General features: G+C 61.5%; 1 protein-coding gene across 1 annotated transcript in view; it reads right to left on the bottom strand.

Moving 5' to 3' along the window:
- The window catches only part of DNAH17 (dynein axonemal heavy chain 17), a 112,008-nt gene that overhangs the window by 79,350 nt on the left and 15,131 nt on the right, over nt 1-17,527 (bottom strand). Inside the window, exons 2-14 of the mRNA XM_072746504.1 lie at nt 15,136-15,561; nt 14,069-14,262; nt 13,083-13,275; nt 12,740-12,839; nt 12,483-12,568; nt 12,219-12,344; nt 11,259-11,411; nt 11,066-11,152; nt 9,302-9,469; nt 8,925-9,041; nt 4,138-4,403; nt 3,248-3,443; nt 1,251-1,397 (exon numbers count right to left, since the gene is read on the bottom strand). Of these exons, the coding sequence (XP_072602605.1) occupies nt 1,251-1,397; nt 3,248-3,443; nt 4,138-4,403; nt 8,925-9,041; nt 9,302-9,469; nt 11,066-11,152; nt 11,259-11,411; nt 12,219-12,344; nt 12,483-12,568; nt 12,740-12,839; nt 13,083-13,275; nt 14,069-14,262; nt 15,136-15,480 (2,178 nt within the window). The 5' untranslated portion in view covers nt 15,481-15,561. The remainder of the gene's footprint in view (nt 1-1,250; nt 1,398-3,247; nt 3,444-4,137; nt 4,404-8,924; nt 9,042-9,301; nt 9,470-11,065; nt 11,153-11,258; nt 11,412-12,218; nt 12,345-12,482; nt 12,569-12,739; nt 12,840-13,082; nt 13,276-14,068; nt 14,263-15,135; nt 15,562-17,527) is intronic.

Genomic DNA, 17,527 nt, shown 5'->3' with positions numbered 1-17,527 from the left:
CCCTGAAGACATCTGCACCCGAACCCCCAGGATCTGCAGCCAGGCAAAAGAGAGTTTTCGGATGTGATTCGGCTGAAGACCTTGGCGTGGGGAGCTCATCCTGGATTATCGGGGGCGGGGGACAGTGCAATCACAAGGTCCTGAGAAGAGGGAGGCAGACACTGGGGGTGTCGGGGGGGCGGTCATCCCAAGGCGGAGCTGGGGGAGCAGTGACCTCGAGGAGGTGGGAAAAACAAGGGAGCAGAGTAGCCCAGTGGAGCGCCCGGGAGGAAGCAGCCCTGCTGACACGTCGGCGACTTTAGCAGAAGGAAACAGATCTTGGACTTCCGACCTCTGGACCTGGCAGAGAGTAAAGTCGCGCTGTCCGCTGCCCTAAGCCACTCAGCCCGCGGCCGGTCATGGCAGCGGCCCCAGGGAACTCGCGCGGAGCCCACGTCCACCCTAATCCGCTGTGGCTTGGGCGGGAGTTAAGGTCCTGTGGCACCGACGGCACAAGAGGGAGCTGCGGGTGGGGTCTGCATGGAAGGGGGTGCCTGCGGCGGCCCACGGTGGCCCCAGTCCGCTCAGCTCCCAGGGGTTCTCGTGCCAGGATGGGGGTGCTCCGGACAGACGGCCCCGGTGCCAGGAGGGCGTGTCCGCCAGTCAGTTGCTCTTCACGATCCCCTGGACCAGGTCCCCAGATCTGATTGAAAAGGAATTCTTTTTTTTTTTTTTTTATAGCCTGTTCAAATGCCCAGCGTGGAGCCCGATGTGGGGCTTGAACTCACGACCCCGAGATCAAGACCCGAGCCGAGATCAAGAGTTGGAAGCCCACTGACTGAGCCACCAGGCGCCCCCCGAAAGGAACCTCGATCCGCAGAGCTGACGGGGACTTGGCCTACCTCAATGGGCGGCTCTCTCACTGCACCCCCTCACCGCGTGCCGCCAGGACATCTGTAACCCCGGCCGGGTTCCAGGAGATGCCCACCCTGCTACACGTGAGTGGCGTAATAGAATGACCGATGTTACCCTGAGCAAAATACATTTAGGAGACGAAGGCCCCTCTAAGCAGTCACGGAGCCAGAACATGAGCCAAAGTCCACTGGAAGCTTCCAGCATCGGCTGTGCTGAGTTGTCACCAGCTTTGCTGCCGCCATGTGCTCGCGCCACATCTCCGACGTGCAAGCGCGCTCCCTGTCCTGCCCTCGGAGGTCCTACGCTCTGAACAAAACACAAAACTTGGCAAAGGAGACAAAACTACGTCAGCTCACCTCATTGTACCAGCCAACGATGAGTTCCAGGTTGCCCACAAACTTCCGGAAGGTTTCGTGCTGTGAGAACAGATTCTCGGCACTGGCTGGAATCTCCTTCTGCTGCTGGAAGCCCAGGTACTTGACTTCTCTCAGAACTGCCACCAGCTAAGGCCAATCAAGACGACAGAGGAGGTGAGGGCGTGCCCCCAGTGGCATGGCACTTAGCGACACAAGCCAAGGCCGTCGCTCCCTGCTCGCTCCCCGCCCTGGGCACACGCTCTCCTCTTGGCATCCAGGACACCAGGCCCTCCCAGCCACCGCCATCAGGCTTGCTTGACCCTGTAGGGATGTGCATGCCCGAGAGTCGCAGGGTGTCATCCCTCTGGCTCTACTGTCACCTCAGTGGCCTCACCCCCCCCCCCCCAGCATGGCTGTAAGAACCACCCACACGTGGCAGACACCTCACATGTGTCATTAGGCCCCCAACCCAGACCTCTCTCCCGACCCGCAGACTCCCGAATCCGCCTGCACGCTCAGTGTCTCCATTTGGATGTCCACGTGGCGTCTCGAGCCCGCCGTGGCAGAGCAGAGCAGTGGGGCCCCGAGGCCGGCTCTGCAGGCCACCCCCCGCTGACGGCAGGTCCGTCCTCCCAGTCGCGCAGCCCGGAAATGCTGGGGCTGGTCCCGTCTTCCTTGAAGACTATTTCCAACCCACCCAGAGTCTCCCGGGCTCTGTGACCGAAATCCAGGAGCCCTCACACCCCCGTCGCTGCCACGCTGGCCCCGGGCCACCACCTTCTTTCTCATGGCCTCTCCCCTGAACTACAGCAGAAGGCCCGGCTGGTCTTTCCACGCCGCCCCCCCGCCCCCCGCCCGGGCCGCCGGCCCCCAGCCTGTTCACACGCAGCACCTGGAGGCAGCCCCTCTGCTCCCGAACCTGCCACGGCGGCCGCGTCACTGAGCATAAACACCCGGGGCCCTTCCGTGGCCCTGGACGCTCTCAGTGGGGCCGTCCTCCCCCCTCAACCCCCCTCCCCTCCCACCCCAGCGCTCTGCTCACCCCACTCCCACCCAGGCCCCTGCCGCCGCCCCCGCCGCCCTCAAAGGCCTTTCCTCCAGCGTGCTGGCCCCTCCCTGACCTCCGGGGAGTCTCGGCCAACATCCGAACCCGCGCCCCGTGCCTCGCTCCGTGGATGCTCCTCAAGCCTGCCCCCGCCCGGAGTTAGGCACCTTCCCGCTGTTACACTCCTCTGTGCTCCCTCATGCCCCCCTTCTCCCACCTGCTTCCCCTCCCTCCCCCCCTTCCTTTCCTTCTCCCCGGCCTCCTCCTTCTCCAGCAAGACGTAGGCTCCAGGACAGAGATTTTTGTCTGTCTGGTTCACTAATTTATTCCAAGCACATACACAAAGTAGGTGCTAAGTATTTGTTGAATTTTTTCTTAAAAAAGAATGAATTTTAGGGGAGGAGGAGGTTTCAGAGGAAACCTGCAGTGTCACTGCGGGGGGGGGGGGTGTTCAGAGCAGGGGCAGACACATCCTTGCAGGAACCCGGGCCACCCCACCTCTGTCCTGGGCGCTCTGGCTCGGCCACTCAGGGCGTTCCGTCCACCGGCCTGACTTGACCAGAGGGCCCATCTGTTCAGATCCTGCAAAGACCTTTCTTTGCACGCTCCTGTCAATCCTCAAGTCGACGTTTCCTCTTGGGATCCGTGAAAGGCAGCCACACTCTAAGGGAGCGTAGTCACTGGGGCTGCTTTCAGGGATGCTCCTGTTTCGTCTCGTGTGTGAGATACCTCCTGGACGTGCTTTCAGCCTTAAGGACCAAAGCTGCAGCTAAATACGTCACAGACACCAGCCCCCACAAGCCCGTGCTTTGGGGGAAGGGGACCAGCCTCAGCGGCAACGGCGGGCTCTGGGCTTCTCCTGCCCGCCGCCCGACACCTGCCGTGGGACCCTGGTCCCCGCGTGGCCCTTGACACGGACGCCTCCGGGGCCCAGTGGCAGGACGGCACCCACCGCTTTGCTGAAGTTGACTTGGATGAGGTTGGTGGCGGGGTCCCGCTGTATCAGGGGCTGCCCCAGGTTGAAGTGGCAATCCTGGTCCACGCCTGCCACCCACTGCTGGTAGGTCCTCTCCCGGTAGCGCCTCAGCAGCTCTATCATCTCGTCGTACTTCTGGTAGATCAGCTTGGCCTCCGAGCTGGACATGACCCTGGAATCAGACGGGGTGCTGAGGGGCACACCTCCGTCGGGGCCTCTTCAAGCGCCCTACGTGTGCCCAGGCAGCCAGCGTTGTTTCCTTGGGGCTGGGAGGACCATGGCCCTCTACCTGCAGCAGCTGGGCCAGGAAGCCAAGCCATCACCTCTGTAGCCACAGGTCCCAAGGGGCCAGCACTCGGTTGCTGACTGCCAGCTTCCCTCCCAGCTTAGGAGCAGCTGGAAAGAGCCAAGTAGGCGCCCAGCCCAACCACACAGGCTCCCCCCCTTCCAGCCCCCAGGCCAGCAGCGTCCAGTCAGGGCGCACCCCACCTCTGCCTGCCTTCCAGTCTCTGCCAGATGCAGTGACAGTGACAGTGGCCACGCCCCCCACCCGCCATGGCGAGCCCTGATGAAATAGCCAGTGTCCGCCCTCATTCGGGGGGTCTTTGTTACCATCCAGCAGGCTGACCGGCCAGGGCAGGGCAAGCAGCTCCTTACTGGCCGCTCTCCCTGAGAAGGCACCCAGAGGACGAGGGACACCGGACGGGGTCTCTTTGGGGATCGTGCTTTGGGAAGGACAGGCTTGGCCGACGTCAAGTGTGGGACTGGCCCTCCCGCCCTCGGGGAGTCAGGAGAGACCCTGCTCGACTCCCGCAGCCTCAGGGGCACGCTGCCCACGGGTGGCCCCGGGTGGCACCGCGACTCACGGGTGTTCTATGTACTTCAGGTCCCTCCTGGGCGCCTCCAGTCTCTCCTGCAGCTCCAGGCTCCACTTGAGCTGCCCGGCCACTGGCGGCATGTTTTTGTGGATCGGGGGGACGTTGCCGTCCGCAGAGGCCGCAAGCTGCGCGTCATACAAGGTCTTAGCGTTGTCCAGCTCGGCGTCAAACAGCTCCAGCATGACCGAGTACCTGGGCACCACCTCCGCAAGGATCAGGGGCCTCTCTAGGAGGCCCCCGCACATATGCAGGAGCTGGGGAGAAACGAGGGACGCACCTTAGCCGAGGTCCCACCTCCTGCCCCGTCCCTAGGGTCACTCCAACTTCGTGGCTGCGGGCATGCACGAGGCCAAACTTGAGGAGCGGGAACACCTGCCCCATCAGGACAAAGAACCTCCAGGCCGCCGTGATTCTCATGTTGACATGTGCCGAGTCCCCAGATGCCTGGCTGCACCCCAGCACCACAAACTAGGTCCGAGGTCTGGAAACATTCTAGGCCCAGGAGAGGGGTCAGGCTGAGCAAGGTGCAGGGGAGGCGGGGACGGGGGCCCAGGTGACATGTGCCGACATAACACCATCCCCGGGGACCAGAGGAAATCACAGAGGGAGCTGGGGAAGGTGTATAGGGCACGTCCCCGGGGGCTCGAGCCCAGGTTACCTGGGTCCCCAGGGAGTAGGGACAGCCCGCGTCCCCTGTCATGGGTCCTTTCCGGGATTGGAAAGGCTGGGCCTGCAGACCTGCTGGCTGGATGCCACTGCCCTGAATTAATCCAGGAGGCATCACAGCACATTTCTGAAAGCAGTGACCGTGCCCCAGTACCTCTGCAGGGAGCTGGATCATCACCCCTGCAGTCTATGTACGATAAACAGTGGGAATCGTTTAAAAAATAAAAAAGCTTAGTAGAAGAGAGGAAGACACTTTGGGCGTTTCGGTTATGGTCCTGGCTGGAATCAGAGGGAGAGTTTCCTAAAAGGTCACCGCTCCAGGCCGGGGCGCAGGGAAGCCTAGGAACAGTGTAGGCCCGAGGCTGGGCCTGACGGGGTGAGAACCTGCAGAGAGAGTTCTGGAAGCTCCACAGTGGCCTGAGGTCATCCAAGACCCAGGCCAATGACAGCCGCCCTCCAGGCGAACGGGGATCAGTAATGCTCAGGCCACACCTGTCACAGCCCTGGTGCCTGGGGGCCCTGGACCTGGGTCTCAGATTTGCCCCAGTTTTTGGTCTGAGGGATACAACGTCCTCAAAATGGCCTTTTGGGGTAAGATTGGGACACAGCTGCAGGAAAAAAAGACATCTGAAGGTCCCCGAAAGCCAGACAGGGCAGCTGGCCCGCTGGGGGAACCTGAACCGGGCGCTCCGAGCTCAGCTCCACAGGGCGTGCGGGCGGCAGGTGCCGCTTGGGAGAAAAAGGTGCGTCTTGTTGGTCCCTGAGCCTCCCTATTTGTCTTCGTGTTCCCCTCCCGCCTCCTCTCCTTTTCTCATTTACATAGTTTTTGGCTCCTGGGAAGGAAGCTAATTTTATTTTCCGCCAGGAGATCATGTGGAAAATTGCTCTAGAACATTCCTGGCTGCGTGTGAATCCCCGACAGTGAGAAACGGGGGCCTCATCATCGGGGCAGCTCGGGAACTTGCAGGGAATCCAGGGGGGCTGGGAGGAGGGAGCCCCAGGGCCTGTCCTCATCAGGGGGAGCGGTCGCCAAGTGGGAGAGAAACAAAGCCGCGCATTTGGAAGGGACACGGTTGACAGGCACAGTTTTCTCCCTCAGTTTCCTTTCTGTTTTGTTTGGTTTCTCTTTTCAATCTAGCAAAAGCACAAAGTTAAAATTTAGGGAAGAACCTTTCCTTTTTGCGTGCAAAAGCCGGACTGAGGCCGTAACAGGAGAGGGGATGAGCTCGAGAGAAGGGAGAGGACGGAACCAGCGCCTCTGCCCCCCCCCCCCCCCCCCGCCCTCCCCCAAGCTCCTGGTGGGTGGGCTCCGGGCTCAGCCCTGCAGGTACCTGGGTGGGGGGGGTCTTCCTCCCGGTCACCCTGCCCCTCGGCATGATGACACACCCCCACTCTTCCTCACAAAGGGGACGGGACAGCCCAGCTCCCTCCCCTGGAGGGACCAACACAAAGTCACAGTCCACGGGGGTGGGGGGAGGTGTGGAGGCGCCGCCCTGATAGGGGGTGAGATGCACTATCCTAACCACACTGTCCTAACGGCCCGGCTCGCCCGCTCGGTTGGCTCCAGCACTGTCTTCCGGTTTGGGAGACCCCATCACCGGGGAGGCCTGGCTGGAAACCTGTGTTCAGGGACCCTTCGGCCCTCGGGTCGCCCTTGGAGATCAGTGACCTCAGTCTAAGTCCGCTCCTCTCGTCTGGAGCCAGTTCCCTCCACGGGGAAAGCTCCAAAGCACCTAGTGCGGGCTCGGCTGGGAGTGCACGCGGGTCAAGGGCCTGTCCTCGGGGCGCTCACGCTCCAGCTGGGAAGGCAATGAGCGCGCAGAGATCAACACGCACGGACAAGCGGGGGGCCGGGCAGGGAGGCGCGGATGGGGGGCCTCGCCCGCAGGGGCGGCCTGAGGCAGCTACCTAGGGGGAAGGGCGTTCCGGAGACGGGACCGGCGTTGGGGTGCTCTGTTGATCGCATCCACTGCTGCTCCGCTTGGAGCGCCAACTCAACCCAAGACTTAATCGCTCTTCACGTGGCGGAGTTCCAAATTCCGTCGCATTTGCATTTTTTAAAAGCCAACGTCTAAAATTTGGCAAAGGAACATCCTGGCACCTGCGTTGGAGGGTCCAGAAGGCCCACCAGCACCCCGAGCTGCCCGGGGCCATCCCGACTGCCTTCCTGCCTGGCCACCCTCGGGGGTGGTTTGGGGTCCCGGCTCCCCTGCTCACTAGCTAACCGTGTGACCCCGGGCAGGTTTCTTGATTTGTTGGGGCTGGTAAAAACGGGACGGGTAACGCGGGTACCGAGTTTAGCAAAGTGCGTGGGACCCAAGATCCTGTAATAATTATCGGGTGTCTCCTGTGGGCACGGAGCTGCCTGCAGCAATCCAGACGCTTGCCAAGCGAAGGGAGGAGGCAGGGTGTCCTAGTCGACAAACACGCCTAACGTTAGGCGGAAATAGAACAGCTACCCGTGTCTGCACCCATTTACGTGCCCAATCCCAGTTCTCCAGGTGAGCTTAGATCAATCTGCAGAGACTCCCCGCTCCGTCGTTTGTGGGGGCAGGCAGGCCACGTGGATGCGGGAAGAAGGGGGCAGGGACACCATGGAGCGGTGGGGACGGGGGCACACGGGGCCACTCACATTCTGTCCACAGGGGCTAATGGCTCTTCCCCTTCAGCCGCTTGTTACTACAAGGGACTGTGTGTCCAGTGGGGTCGGATCTATTTTTCCAAGAGAAGGTGAAAAATCTGTACTTTTATGTGAACTTTCTCAATTTTTACATGTCCGTGGCTTCATTTTTAAAAAAATTAGGGATGCCTGCGTGGCTCAGTCGGTGAAGCATCTGCCTTCGGCTCAGGTCATGATCCCGGGGTCCTGGGATGGAGCCCCGATCACATCAGGCTCCCTGCTCAGCCTCTCCATCTCCCTCTGCTGCTCCCCCTGCTTATGCTCTCTCTCTCTCTCAAAAATATAGATAAGATCTCTAAAAAAATTTTAAAAGTGCCACATGAGAGTAGGCGAGTCTATAGAGACGAGAATAGATTAATGGTTGCCTAAGATGGGGCTGGAAGGAAGTCCCAAGGGGTCTCTGCACAGCCCCTGCCTCAGTCTGTGACGCTGACAAATGGGCACAATTGCCCACGTGCTGAGCTGTCTGATGAGACTCAGATGCACACAAAACCCTGGAAAGTCCAGCAGCCGTCAGGTCCAACTCCAGAGCGCTGCTATTTTGAGTAGGGGCAGGATGCAAATTTACTATGCTCATCGTGTCTTTCCCCGTTTATTATTTAAATTAGCTGGCTTCCCTTGCGGTCATTTGTCATGGCAGCAACAGGAAGCCAGCCCAGAAGCGCACATGCAGTCAGCACCTCCGGTGGCGCCAACCAGCAGTGGGGGCGGGAGCGCCCAGCTCCTCACAATCCCAACGGGCTCGGTTGGTGGCAGTCACCACCTTGCTGTTTTACCAGGGACTTTTCTGGTTGCTCTCAAGGTCAGACTTAGTCGTACTCGTGTTTTGGCCGTTTGTGTTTCTCCCCTGAATTGATATTCTCTAGGGGTTTTTAACACTTTCCAACTGTCTATTTTTTTAATCCTTTTTTAATAGCATCATCTCGTAGGTGTAAAAGTGCTGTACGCTTAACGCTCACAACTCGGACATGGTAGGAAAGTACACAGGAGGCAGACAAGTCCCAGCCAGCACCCCGCTGCCCAGCGGTTAATGCCGCTGCGCTGCTCATGGGGTCTCGCATGTTGAAGAGGGGGTGAATTCAGTGCAGTGGGTCAAAAAGTGTGTGTGCTTTATTTTTGCGGCAACTTTGTCTCTAACTTTGGGTCCTTTTAAGCAGTGGGAAAGCTGAATTAAGACTGGACACCTTCACTTAGTGAGAACCAGGAAAGTAACTCATCCTCATGGCCTTTTCTTATTTTATGATGAAATGGTGGTGAAACCCAAGAGGAGCTGCCTGGGTGTTCCCCACGGCCAGCTCTGAGACTGAGAGAGGCTCCCGCGCCCCTTTGGGTCGGCTCCTCATCTGCAGAGGACGGCGCATCACTAGGTCAGCCCGAGGTGGGCTCTGCTGCAACAGATCGCAGCCTGCGGGCCCCTGCCCGCACCTACCTTTGCACAGGACTCGATGGAGCTACAGTCGTCAAACCCTTGACAAAAGATGGTGGCCAGCCGCCTATCCAGGTCTTGGATTTTGGTCTCAAAATCAGCATAATCGTCATCAAAACTCTGAAAGCAAATTAAAACGTCAAGCTGGTGGTCAGCATGCAAAGCAGGGGAAGTGCTCATTCTGACCCTGACCCTAACCCCAACCCTTGACCCCGCTGGCAGGTTTGGGGGCTCCCTCTGAGGATGGAGCTCATTGTCGTGGGGACACCTCCAGGTGAAGTTTCGGTGACGTCTTTAGAACGTGACCAACACTCCCTCCATGTACCTCCCGACTCCTGGAGCATCCACCATGGATCCAGACGAGGCCGCGCCCGACTTACCGGATCTCCCGGGTCTAAGGGGTCGTATTTGCACTCGGCAAAGACCTTCACCAGCTCAAAGACCTCGTCGTAAATCTGAGTGACCATGCTTCCGAGGATGTTCCCCCTCACGCCTCCGAGCTCAATCTTCTCCAACTTCAGAAACTCAATGGCTGTTTTATAAAGATCCTGGTGGAGGAAAAACACCCCAGTGACCTTCATCACTGAACAGCGGACCGGTCACGGATCTAGCTCTGACCCCAGCACGGAGGAGCCAGGGAGCAAGAAGCCGTGGGGGCACATGGCAGTGGGGAGGGGGGGACCCTCTGTTTATTTCTGTCCTCTGAAGTCCTTCCTGGAACTCAGAGGGGACGGAAGGAAGTGCCCCGTGAGTCATCTCCAAGCTGTGAACACGGAGCAGAAGGGAGAGATGAGGTCGGCTCCTGTCCGGAAGCAGTTGGAAAGGCCCGTGGAGGCTTCTGGTGCTCTGACTAAGCCCCAAATCCTCTGCTTCTCGGAAGACCATCCCCACGTGGAGCCCGTCCCGTCCCGACGGTGATCTGAACAGATGCCCTCACCCAGGGGATGCCCGACGGATGCGCACATGCAAATCCCACTTCCTTGGAGGAGGGGCTCTCGTCTCATCTCCTCCTGGAGGCTTTTCCAACTAATTCTGGCCCTTGGTGCTCTCCTTTCTGGAACTCTCCTCTGCCCTTTGTCTTGGCATTTAGCCACACCCGGTTCCATCACGTTACTTCCCGCATCTGTGCGAGGCGCGACTCCCAAAGGCCCCTTGAGGACCCCAGCTGGTCTCGGGACACCGGGCCTGGCCCCGTTAGATGCAAGATGCTCACGTGGTGCTCACATCCCTCCCCTAAGCCCGGTGCTGGGGTTGGGGCCATCTTCCCCAAATGTCCTCCCCAAAGCAGACCCAACAAAAGGCAGCAGCGTGGCGGTGCCCTGAGCTCGGGCTCTTGCCTGCCAGGAGGAGGGCTTCGTGCTCCTGGCTACATCCCGGGCTCTGAAAAGCCCCCTTTCCAGGAAGCTCCTCCCCCTTCAGCACCTGTACTGTAGGAGCCTGGTCTGGGGCCGGGGGCCTCTGGGCATGAAGAACACCCCGTGGTGTAAATCTGCAGTCCTCAGGGGCCTTCCTCGTGGCCAGAGGCTGGGGGCGGGGGGAGACCCGGCGGCCCGCCCACAGCCGCTGCTAACGCGGGTGGCCGTCGGCAAAACCAACCCTCCAGGATTCTGGGTGATTTTTCCCTTTTGAATGGTGTGAATAGTATGTGCACAAATACAAACAACCACAGGGGCCGGACCATATGGAAGATTACAGACAAAAAGCCAAACTTTCTTGCCCTGCCCACGTCTTTACGCCTCAGCTCTTCTCCCCGGAGGCAGCCGTCTTGAACCAATTAAACATGTTCCTGGGTTCTGCGTCTGCTCCATGTATCTGACGGTGCTTCTGCAGGGTCTGGCCCTGCCCGCACTTGTCCTGACGAGCCCGCTAACCCTCTCCCTTGGCCTCCCGGCTTCCCGACCTCGTCCATGCCCCCTGTCATCAGCCTGCGTGTAGACACAGGCGTGGGATGGTGGACAAGCAAACAAAATGGGCCACTTCTGCTCTTGGCTAATGGCCGGCCCCTGACTCGGTTTCCCCACAGTGCGGGTGCTTGGGTGTGGCTTTCATCCTCCCCACCAGGAGACTGTTTGTGGACGTGGGATGAGCCGGGGAGACGCAGCTCTGCTGAGGTCAGGGCAGCCTTAACCACATTTCCCCTTTACCTCAATGGTCTGGATGCGATGAAAGAAGGAATTCATTCTGGAAAATGCCAGAGAAGAAGGGAATTCCCAGGGCACGGGCTCCTTGTCCTGTCCAGAGACAGAGAGGAGGCCGCGCTTGCCCCACACATTCCCTCGGAGGCCTGGGGAGCCCACGCCCTCTCGCCCTCGAACTTGCTCTAGAGTCAGGCTGGACCTTGAAGAAAAGCCTCATGTTGGCGCAGCAGAAATCGTAGGTGTGGTACAGCTCCTTCAGGATGCGCACGGACAGGGAGATGCCGCTCAGGACCTCCTCCGTCTCTCCCTGCAAGCCTTTCAGCACCTCGTCTGGGCTCAGGAAAGTGCGCGTCTGGGCAGAGGAGAGGACATTCCATAGTCCCCACGAGCCCTCCGGGTGACGTGCTGCCCGCAGGCCCCTGTGGCTCACAGACAGCCCGCTGTGGGCCCGCGTCCCTCCAGTCCCTGCTGCCGGCCCCTGGGCCCCCAGCACGGCTGCAGCAGAAATAGATTTCGGTCCCGGATGACTGGGGGGTGACTGGGAGGTGACTGGGGGGCCTCCAGGGGCCGAGGCCTACGGTCCTGCCGCCCAGGGCCCTTCCACGCCTGCACGCAGGCGGCCCAGACGCCAGCCCTGGAGGCCGGGGAGGGTGTGCTTGTGCAAGCAAGGAAGGGCGTCTGTGCTGGGGGAGCCCCGAGGCGTGTCGGTGTAGGAGCAGAGAAATCCCACCACTCTGGCCGAGTCCTGGGGTCCTGGGCCTCGGTGGGCAGCGCCCCCCCATCCTTTCCTCCTCCCTCCCGGCGGCCGCTGCTTGGGCTGACGCTGCCCAGGTCACGAGAGAGCCCTGGGTGGCCTCCAGGAGGGCCCAAGCCTAGCCCCGGCCTCTAAACCCCGCTGCCAACATCTTTGCCTGTTTTTAAAGCACCCAGGAGGGGGCGCCGGGGTGGCGTGGTCGGCGACGGGGCCGGCACTTGATGGAAGCTCAGGTCAGGATCTCAGGGTCCTGGGATCCCCCCATGGGCCCCCTGCTCTGCGGGATTTCTCTCCCTCCACTTCTCCCCTGCTCTCTCTCTCTCTCTCTCTCTCTCTCATCAATAAACCCAAACTGCCCAGGAAGCCAGTCGGGAGGAGCAGGCGGCGGGGCTGGGGCAAGGCTACCATCTCGATGATCTGGTTGCAGAACTCCTGCAGGATGACGATGATCCTGGAGGGCGTGTTGTAGTGCTCCGAGGTGGCCCAGATGAAGCAGATGGTGTGCAGCACCTTCGCGATGAAGGTCGGGAGCTGCGGAGAGACGGGCCGGCCTGCGGCGTCTCTGCCGGCTGCGCTGCCCGGGCTCCGGGAAGAGGCACCCACGCCCGCCCCCCCCCACCCCGGGGCACCTGCCCGCCCCTCACAGGGGCCTTCCTCAGGCCAACACACCACCGTGAAGTCGGCTTGCTCCATCTCCTCCAGCAGGATCCGCAGAGGCTTCAGATACAGAACAATGTCGTTGGCCTCCTTCAGCCCTGCAGAGCGAGAGCGTCGCTGGTGCACACAGCTCCAGGGCCCGTGACAGCGGCTCTGTGATCATGGGCACCTGCTCCCTCAGGACCCAGGACACCCCCCCAACCAGAGGAAGCTGCTGTGGGGAGGCGCCCCAGCCCCTCGCTGAAGGCACCCGCCGCTTCCCGCCTCACCGTCCGTGACGTTCATGTACACGTTTTGCAGGGCCGGCCAGTAGCAGCTTTTGGCTTTTTCCAGGATCTCAACTATTTTGTTCACTTTGGGCCTGTTCAGCTGAGAAACAGAGAACAGGAATGGACATAAGCCTCCCATAGAAGCTCAGAGTCGCTACCCAAAGGCACGCGACCCCGCGGCTGCTGGAGCCGAGGACTTGGCCCGGGCTATCCGAGTCCCCTTGGGGATCCTGGGGGTCCGCACAGAGGGGTTGAGGGGTCATGAATTCGCCTGGCTAGGACGTGGGCCCCCTGGCTGCTGAGCAGCAGAGGCCCGGCCACCCCCATGGAGAGGAGGCGTCACCTGCTCGTGGATGCACTTGAGATTCATCAGCCGGGCATCCCAGAACTCAAACTCGACCTGGGGCAGAGGGTGTAGCCCGTCCAGCAGGGCCTGGGCCGAGTCTTTGCTCAGCACGTCCCGGATCTGGTGGGACCAGTCGATGATGATGGTTTCGATGGCGTGCAGCAGCGAGTTGTCCAGAGAAGAGGGGATCCTGCACAGCAGAAGGTCGGGCAAGATGCTCTGGGCAGGGATCGTGCCTCCCCAGGGCCCCCCCGACAACAGGCCCCAAGCAACTTCCAGCAGCACCGCATCTGGCCTCGCGCCCCATGCTCCTCACTCGCAGCCACCTGGGGAGGCTGGGAGAGTGCCCCCAATCTCCCAGCTAAGAGAAGCCCCGCGGAGCAAGGATGAGACCAAGTGTGGAACATAATCCATGCTCAACGTGGCTTCCCCTGGCCGTCCTTATTGGAGGCACACAAGGCTGTGTTGGGGGCCAAGTGGAGGACTCTCAGCAGAGGATCTGCCTGCACAATGAGACCCCAATAGTGGTCACCCTCTGATGTGTGCAAGTGGAACACGCTGTCACCCTGCAGCACCTCCAAGAGCCTCACACACCAGCCAGTTGCAAATGGTGGTCCGGCAGGTGCGAGGGGACGTCCCAGGGCCTCTGAGGTGACTCAACCTCTATTTAGAATCACAGTCTCCACCTGCTGAAAACCCCTTTTGCACCCCTGAGCACCCACATCCTAAGTCGGGACATCCCCTTTCCTGGCTGTGTGATGCCGGGGGCAGCATGTGACACCCTACACATGGCACATTAGGCCCGGACTGGTACCCAGCGTACTAGGTGAGGGGTTCCGGGGCTCCCTCCTGTCCTGCCCCTGTGCCTTTGACCTCAGACTCTGCACCATCTCATGGTACCACCTGTCCTCCCGTGTTTCATCCCCGGGGCACAGGGGTCAGCGACTCCTCCGGCCGGCCAGTTGCCGGGGCTCGGCAGATACCTCTCCATGGACTCCAGCGTGCCGTCCAGACTCCCCAGGTGCTCCGGGATGGGCAGCAGGGTCTTCCCCTTGATCTTGCCCCCCATCACGAACATCTCATTCTTTAGCTTGTGGACCTGCTTCACAATGTCTTCCGAGACCACGCGGGGCCATCCACTCAAGTTTTCGCTTTGGTTTAACAGAGAGTAGAGCACCTGAAAGGGAATGGCTCTGTACTTGTGCCCGCGCCCCCTCCTACATGGTGGCTCCCAGGGGGAATAGGGAGCCCTCGGTGCCTGGAACCTGGGGACACCGAGTCCACGCCAGGAGGGGGCATGGCTGGTCGAGGAGCGCAGACTCAGCATGACGGCCCAGCAGCAAAGTCATCCCCAAGAACAGAGGCCCAGCTCTCGCAGCAGTGGCTCACAGCGCTTGCGGCTGCCCGGCAGGGGCCCGGGGCGCTGTTAGGGGCGGAGCTGGGCCACCTACTTGTGCATGTTGAAGACCCAACCCCAGCACCTCTGCGTGTGGCTGTCTTTGGAGATGGGCCTTCTAAGAGGTGATTAAGTTAAAATGAAGTCCCATGGGTGGGCCCAAATCCAATGTGACTGGTGGCCTTACGAGAAGAGATCTGGACGCAGCTGCCATCCCTGCCTGGGGTGACCACGGGGACAAGGCAGGACAAACGGCACCGCATCAGACTGCACCCTGTTCTTTCTCTTTCTTTACTCGAAGTCTCAGAATTGGGAAGCCCAACTCCTGGTACTCAAGTGGCCCACGTCCTGGGACCCTGTGGGCCGCGCCCAGTGCGTCTGAGGTCCCAACGATATCGAGGGAGGACCAGGTGCTAGCTGTGGCCTCTCGGCCCTCGGGTGCACAGCACCGCCTGGAGGTCTGTCCCCGCACCAGGGCGGGCAGGGCCCGGGCTCCTGCATTTCTGACAGGCTCCCAGGGAGGCTGACGCTGTGGCCCGGGGGCCACCCTCTGAGCAGCAGGGCTCTCGGCCGCTCACCACAAGTATGAGAAACAGACACTGTCCCTCCAGAGCTCTCGGCCCCCAGCCCAGCGCAGGCCCGCCCGGCACCCACCTCCTCCACGGTGGCGATCAGCTGGTCCACGGGCGCGGGGCCGATGTCCCCGTACAGGAGACGGTCCTTGTAGTTATCCTTGCCGATGTTCTCTGGTCCCTTCTTGATGAAGTAAACCCCTTTGGACTTGAGGGCGGCGGGGAAGCCCAGGCAGGGTATGATCACGCCAGCGGGACTGAGCGTCAACACCAGAACCAGGACGTCCGGCTTCTCAAAGAACTCGGTGAATAAGACCATGTTCTCTTCGGCTCCGATCAGCTTGCTCCACTTGTCGGGCTTGAACCTCAGAATGAGGGAGGCTACTCCCTCCAAATACTCTAACCTGACGTCCGGCGTGATGGTCATCGCGGCGACTCCTTACGCCGCCTGCCGCGTGCCCGAGACGCTGGCGCAGCGCAGTTTCTGGAGACGCGTGGAGCCTCTGTCCTGGCCAAGGGGAAGGAAAGTCCCCTCGCGAACGTGCACCCGGCAGCTGTGCGGGGGCTGTGGCGAGGGGGCACAGGGGTCCCGTCGGTCCGCCCCGCTGCACAGCCACCCCCAACCCTGCCGGCGGGCTGTCGCCATGGCGCAGGCCACACAGCGGCGGCGTGTGCCCGTGTCCGTCGTGACCAGGAAGCTAAAGCTGGGAAGGGCAGAGATGGGCGCCAGGGACAAGCGAGGGCGGGAGAAAACAGGCCGGTCCGCATGTGCTGGGGCGGGGGAGGCCCGATGAGACAAGGGAAGGGTCAGGTTGGAGGGTCCCGGGGCAGACGCCACACCCCTCGGCCCAGGTGGAGCTCAGCATGCGGCGGCCGTGCAGGGAAGCGTGAAGGTCATCACGTGCTAGGCCCGCCCTAACCCCGGCCATAGTGTACCCCAACTTTTGCCCAGCCCTTTGGCCTCCCCCACCTGCCCCCCGCCACTGTATGCTCAGGAAGGGATCCAGCTGCAGATCCCCACAGACACTCCGAAGCCGCTCACACGCCCACCTGCAGGGGCAGAGCTAACGGGGGGGGGGGGGGGGGGGGGGGGGGGCGGCGGGGGGCCTTAAAAACACCTTCAAGTCCTGAAGGACCAGGACTAGGATGGGGCCGTGAGGCATACTGAGGGCACAACATTCAAGGGATCAAGAGAAACGATATTTCAGTATTTTTGACAAGATCAGCGCAAGCCAAGTCCTGGTGAACAGAGCGCCGGAATTCCAAGTGAGCAGCCGGTGGGGAGGGTGGGCGTGGGGGGAGGCAGGCGGGAGAGCTCTGGGGTCGGACCCCCCACCCGGCTGCGTGAAGTTAGGCCTGATGCTGGTTTAACACAACCTCGGGGATGTGCGGCCCTAGGTTTCGGGGGTCCTGGCTGACCGGGCGCCCAGCAGCTACGTCGGCCCCCGGCCCAGGCTCCTGGGGCGCTTCTGCTGCAGCCCCGCGGCAGATCCCCGCTTTTGCTTTGACCAAAGCCACCGCCGTGAGGATGGTTTACAGGACGCAGCTCCCGAAAACACACTCCTGCTATGGAAGAGGCGGTGGGTCATCCTGCCACCACGCTGCGGCCAAAGCACCGGCCGGCGGCGGCGGCTGTCATCACCTGAGCCGGATCGGCTCCGAGCATGGGGCCCTCCGTGAGGGGACTCGGGGACCGATGGACAATGAGCTGCGGGAAGTTCCGGGGGCCGGCGAGCCACACCTGTCTGGGCGGCACATCCGGGGACGGGGGGGGGGCACGCGGGCCCCTCAGCGCAGAAGAAGGGCGATGTGTATTTTGGGGGGAAGGCCAGGAGGTCCCCAGTTCCACGTGGTGTTTCGCGAGGAAGGCAACCACGGCCACGGGGGCCCTTGGTGCACAGGACGGATCCCCGGGGGGAGGCCCTACACGGGGCCCTCACAACCTGGCAGGGAGAAGCCGGGACAGGGGGCTTCTGGCCTGGAGCGGCTGGAGGGGGGGGCACCAGGACGGCAGGGAGGGAGCCGGGCCCACCGGCCCAGACCCCTGATGGCTCGAGCAGGGGACAGGGCAGCTCCTGCGGTGGGTGTTGGGTCTTGGCCCCCCAGGGCCTGGGGGCCGTCCCTGTGCTCCAGAGCCCCCCGGGCTTCGCCCTCGAGCACCCCGAGCACCGTCAAAGCCTCACCAGCTGAGCAGGTGGCTGCTCCGGGCGTAGGCAGGGCCGACTGACGGGCAGCTCTTTCCCAGACCAGAAAGGAAATGGCTTCCTATCCTGGAGGGGCTCCAACTGCCGTGGAACTTCTGCAGGTCTCCTCTGCACCTGGGGCTTCTAGAACCTTCTCCTGGGACCTGAGTGAGCACTGGCGGTGCAGCAAAGAGTGAGCCTCCATGGCCCACCATGGTGGGGAGGCTCTTGGATGTCATATTTTTTGAACGCAGTTGAACCATCTTTGCTTTTGACCTGGAGCATTGAGTC

This window comes from Vulpes vulpes, chromosome 2 (genome assembly GCF_048418805.1).
Source record: "Vulpes vulpes isolate BD-2025 chromosome 2, VulVul3, whole genome shotgun sequence".
Taxonomy (NCBI): domain Eukaryota; kingdom Metazoa; phylum Chordata; class Mammalia; order Carnivora; family Canidae; genus Vulpes; species Vulpes vulpes.
The sequence above is the reverse complement of the archived record's forward strand: the minus strand, read 5'-3'. Positions and strand labels throughout refer to the sequence as shown.